This window comes from Drosophila sulfurigaster, chromosome 2R, assembly GCF_023558435.1.
Source record: "Drosophila sulfurigaster albostrigata strain 15112-1811.04 chromosome 2R, ASM2355843v2, whole genome shotgun sequence".
NCBI classification, from domain to species: Eukaryota; Metazoa; Arthropoda; class Insecta; order Diptera; family Drosophilidae; genus Drosophila; species Drosophila sulfurigaster.
In genome coordinates, this window is record NC_084882.1 from 855,604 (window position 1) to 861,112 (window position 5,509).

General features: G+C 39.4%; 1 protein-coding gene across 1 annotated transcript; it reads right to left on the reverse strand.

Moving 5' to 3' along the window:
- Positions 1-3,763: 3,763 nt before the first annotated feature.
- On the reverse strand, positions 3,764-4,664 carry LOC133838663 (uncharacterized). The gene is made up of 2 exons (XM_062269830.1): positions 4,139-4,664; positions 3,764-4,078 (listed from the first exon to the last, which is right to left on the reverse strand). Exons 1-2 carry the CDS (start codon positions 4,427-4,429, stop codon positions 3,782-3,784), a joined length of 588 nt encoding a protein of 195 aa, XP_062125814.1. The 5' UTR covers positions 4,430-4,664; the 3' UTR covers positions 3,764-3,781.
- Positions 4,665-5,509: the final 845 nt, after the last annotated feature.

Here is a 5,509-nt window from a genome sequence, read left to right on the forward strand (position 1 = left end):
TTTTATCTATTGGAAAATCTACAAGGTAGAGAATTAGAAGTGTATCATGCGAAAGATATTCAAATCTAATTCCCATCTAATCTGCCGTTGTATGACTCGTGAGATAATCTGGTGAGTGTAATGGTCGCATATGACAAAATTGTGCGTAAAATCTTTCTCCTTAAGATTTTAAATTTGCCGCTCAAAGTTAGCGGTGACACAAACCATTGCACGATAAAGGGACAATACACCTCTGCAAATTAAATTTCTCCTCCGTGGTGAGTTGTCTAGCGAGCGAAAAATCGTAGGAGATGAGCTTTGTCAATTTGGCAACGACAGCTCTCATTCTTTTCTTTTTTTGACTACGATCAGAGACGGATAATCTGGGTGTACAATTCTTGGTTGATGGTGTGTTAAAAAAAAAATATAAAACACATGCATCACCAGAAAAGAAAAACTAATCTGCCAACATCGTCAGTATCCATCGTTGTTTTTTTGCTTTGAGCAAAATAAAATAATCCAACTCGTTACGCTTGTTAAGCGAAGGTAATTATTTCTGTGAAATAATCAAATTTTTACATTGGCCGTAATTTCGAATTTTTTCTCCATATGTAGATTGTGAGCCGTCTAAGCCTCTAAGCCGTTATTATTTTTTTTTTTAAATAATACGGATAGACACAATTCTACCCTTATAGTGTATTTTAATTCCACAAATCCGGCGCATGTTAGTCAGCGGAGGCCGACTATTTCGTGCCGGGAGACTTTTATATTTCTGGGTCTGCCGCCTGCAGAACCAGAAGGCGACAACAGTGAAGTGCAGTGCATCTCTGGGCAGATCACTCTTGCACCACTGTGCCGAGCCGCGCAAGGCTCTTGTACCATAATCGCTGCTTCTCTTGTTCGCCGTCTCCACTTCGTCACAGCAGCAGACGCAGCAGTCACCACTGGTGACTCACCAGTGCCAGTGCTAATGAAGTAGTGTCGTGCAAGTGGGTGAAAAGAATACTATGGCCAAAATAATTTGTTAAAAAGTTAAAAGGCCATGCAATAGCGAGATCCGCAACAGCGAAGTGTAAAAAGCCCAAATAAAACGCAATCTAAATAAAAGATTTGGATTTGCCTTTAAAAATAAAAGAATTTAGTTGCCATATAAATTAGAAGTCATTAAAAAGACGAAAAGAAAAGAGAAATATCAATTGTGATTTGGCACTTGTCTTTTTGCGCTATATTTTTTTTGGTTCTTGCTTTATTCTGTTTGCTATTATTGCCCTAGGCTTTAAAGGGCTAGATTGTGCCAGATTGTCGGCCAAAGCAACTAAGACCCCTATTAAGTAGGCGTTTTTGCCCATACAAAAGTATTTCCTTAATAACTTCCACAATTTTTATCTGATCGCAACCAAATTTTCAGGAATCATAACTACTACAGTACAGCTTGTTATTTGATTTTTTTGATTTACGGGGGCGGAAGTGGGCGGAGTGGGTTGTAGTATAGTTTTGGGGTCATAAAAAACAGTTTCTTCTTATGACCATGGTTGGGTGGGTGTATTAACCCAGAAGTCACTCCCGTTCACAATGAATATATGTATTATTTATTTCTTTTGTTTCACACTTTTTCACTTTATTCTCGGACCGGCGATGCTGGTCCATCGGACGTACGTGTTAAACTAACTAGAACATAATTAGGAGAGTAAATGAATCAGTCGTTGACGTCGGCGCTGACGTCGCTGCTACCGCCATCGCCCTCGCTCTTCGCCGCCGGTTCCCACAGTGGGTATAGACCAGGGTGTGGCAGGTACCATCTTATAAGACCACCCCTGCTTTTCTTAAATTTGTACGAGTTTCAACAGTGTGCCTGCATTTGTTTTAGTTTGATTAGTTATTGGTAGTATTCAGATCGAGTCGCATTGTAGATTCGAGTCAGATTAAGATTATTGACAAGAGGATCGACTCATCGTGGGTCTGGCAACGTCACAGACTGCGTTGCCAATTTGAAGGGAATTCCCCAAAGTGCGGGGAATTTTAAGTTGATTGGGGATTTATTGGGAATTGGCATTATATGGGGAAAATGCGGGGATTTTTACATTTTTTGATTTCCTGTACTTTATAAATTTGTGACAGCACAAAAATTAGATGATGAATGGCGAGCTCACGCAATGCTGGATTTTTGTCAACATGGGCTTGAAGTTCAAAATAACATTGATGCTGAACGTTACTGGGGTAAAGTGTTTATTATTATTATAAAAAATATACTAAAAATACTAAAAATTTAAGGGTGCGGAAGTGGGCGTGGCAAAAATTTGAAACAAACTTGATCTGTGTGCAAACATAACAAATGCTGTCGAAAAAAAAAATTATAGCTCTATCTCTTATAGTCTCTGAGATCTAGGTGTTCATACGGACGGACGGACAGACACACAGACGGACATGGCTAGATCGTCTCGGCTGTTGACGCTGATCAAGAATATATATACTTTATAGGGTCGGAGATGCCTCCTTCTACCTGTTACATACATTTCCTGTCGGCACAAAGTTATATTACCCTTCTACCCTATGGGTAGCGGGTATAAAAACTAGGCGGCAGCGTCAAGTTCAACCCGTCAAACAAAATGCTATCCACAAAAATATGGAAAAGAATATGAATGTTAACTGTTTGAGTTTTTATCTTAATTAATTAAGATTACTAATATTCATTTCATTTAAAAAAAAACCTATGTGGGGAATTTGTAGGGAATCAGCGGATTTTTGTCCCCATAATAATGGCGTCCGGCCTTCTGCGTCTTCTTGGTGGCTTATTTGTGGTTTTGCCTCCTTCAGTATCCTGACGCACGCTTCCCTTCTCTGCTTTCTTCTTATCCGTAGGACGCCTAAGCTGTTTGGATATGCGCTTAATAGAAGAATCAGCGTTGCTTGTCATCAACCGTGGTCACGGCATTACTCGGCGAGGTCTGCGTCGACGAGCTACGTACGCAATTGGAGACTTCATCCAGTGTCTCTGCGGTCGCCTGATCCACTGTCTTAAACTAGCCGCCAGCCTTAAACTATATGCAATCTCAATTTGCACAGATTTGATGCGTGCGAACGTATTTTTATTAGTTTGTGTGACATGTCGCACTTCTCTGGGCGTAAATGTCTTGAACAGACCATCGATCAACTCGCCCAGCTCTTCTACCGCCTCTTGAAGGCTTCTATGAATTTTAATCTTTTTTAACTCCACTTCCGATGAGACACCAGGACTCCGATCTCTCGGGCTCTTTTGGGCGTTTCTTCGACTGCATCAAAGCTCAATACTAGCTCATCCACCTTTGGGGGCGCAGGCCCTTCGGATCTTGCGACTCTTGGAAACTTGAGGAACTTTGGCAGCAACTCAGCTTCTGCCTCACTTGTCTCAATATTGTATCTCAATATCGGTCACTAACCAATTTGTTATGCTCAATATATTATATTATCGCTTTACCAAGCAGTCCAACGTTGGCCGAGAATTTCCTACGACTTTTGTCGGAAGAGGTTATACCGCTTTAATGGAATGCTTTGTTAGTCTATATGTGTGTGTATGTGCAACAGGATTTGCAGTACAATTGCAATCGAGTCGATCACATCAATATACCATATATGGCGACTTCAGCACACATACACATACTCTGTAGTGTGCGCGAAGAAATATAACAGTATAATCTGTAATAAAGTTTCCAGCCGAAAGCTCCATTAATCAAATAGAGCTTCCATCTTTAATGTAAGCATTTAACTTTTTAGAACTTGAAGCTTATATAGCAGAGCTTAAAGGTTACATTGGTACAATAAAGCCTTAATCTACTGACTTTTTTAAATTAAATTCGTCTACTGATTTTGCAGTTGCAGCTGGTGCCGTTGATGAGGATGATGATGGCCCTGTAGTAATTGCTGTATTTCGAATACTATCGTCGGACGCAGCATCAATTTCCATTGTATCAACAGGCTGCATCTTCTGTTGCTGGGTGCCATTGGTCTTGGCTTTGTTCTCCTCTAAAAGCGACTCCCATAACACCTCGTCGTTATCCTTAGCAGCTTCGCGATTAATGTTGTCGAGGAATTGTTGCCTGTCACACTCTTGCGATATTTGTGACTAAAATTAATTAATATATATATTATTGACAATTACTATATTCTTAATAATTGTATGTACCTGTTTATGATGTGCTATCGATCTATCATAAGATGCCACTATAATGCTCTCAAATTGTTGCATTTTAATATAACTTGCCTCAGCCTGGGCAAGTTTTTGTTCCATCTTAAAATTTAACTTTGCACTCTTTTGCAACTTCATTTCCAAATCGGCTACTTTTTTTTCGCATAGTGCACAGTCTTTGACCTTTGCAAAAAAGTTGGTTTTTAGCTGTTGGAATTCGTTAGTTAATGCTGATAGCTCAACCTTCAAGACCTGATTAAAATTAGTATTGAACGAATTTATTAACATCGGAATGTATTAAGCTTTATTCGTACCAGCTTGACTTCTTGCGCCTTAAGATCTATTTGCAGCTGCTTGTTTTGCTGCTCAAGTTGCGTCAGTTTCACTTTAGTTACATTTTCAATCTCTTCCTTCGGTTCCAGCCAGTGTTGCCAGAGTCGCTTTTTCCCCGCCAAAACTGGATTTTTTCAAATGCCATTTGCTAGAAAAAATTGCAAACAGTGGGCAGCGGGAATTCTGGCTTTTTTTTTACTTATGGGCTGTCCATATATTACGTAATCACTTAGGGGTGGGAGGGTCAAGGAAATGATTATGTTTGATTACATGGGGAGGGAGGGGTCTTGGACAATGATTACGTAATCATTTTATAAAAATTTTGTTGTTAAATGTATTTATTCAAAAATTAGTTTAGCGCCGATTACTCTGTCGATAAGTACCGAATGCAATATTTCTTATAAATGTAGCTGTAAGCTTCCATTGGAAATCAAAGAAACCCCTTTACCGTGTGGCTAGACGGCGATAGGGAGAATGCCTAGTAATTCAGAATGGCTTGACGAGGGCTATGTAGACGACGAAGATGATACCTGCGGATATAAAGAGATTTTGACAAGACAACTTCCAATAATAAAAATATTAAAGATTGGCTGGAATCTTCTTTTGAAAATAACGATTAAAAGAACAAAATACGTAATCATTGTTAGGGGGGGAGGGTGTTCATCAATTGATTACTTTTGATTACCAGGGGAGGGTCAAAAATCGCAGAAAACGTGATTACGTAATATATGGACAGCCCCTTAAATGCTTTTTTCAGATTTTTTTTATTTGCCCAAAATTATGGAACAATATTTGCTGTAGCTGTTCTGTCGATGCTTGCCAACATTTTTAGTGACAAATCGATTGTATAGTGTTGTTAAGCAATGTCAAAGAACACGCCAATTTTTATCGTAGCGTCACTAAAGGCAAAGGGACGACACGGATGACAGTTACTGCAAATGTACAATCACCACAAAACTCTCTAATTTGCGCGCCAATGTTTTAACCAAAAAACATAAAAGTGCTAGGGACGGCTTTATGCAAACAAACCAAATA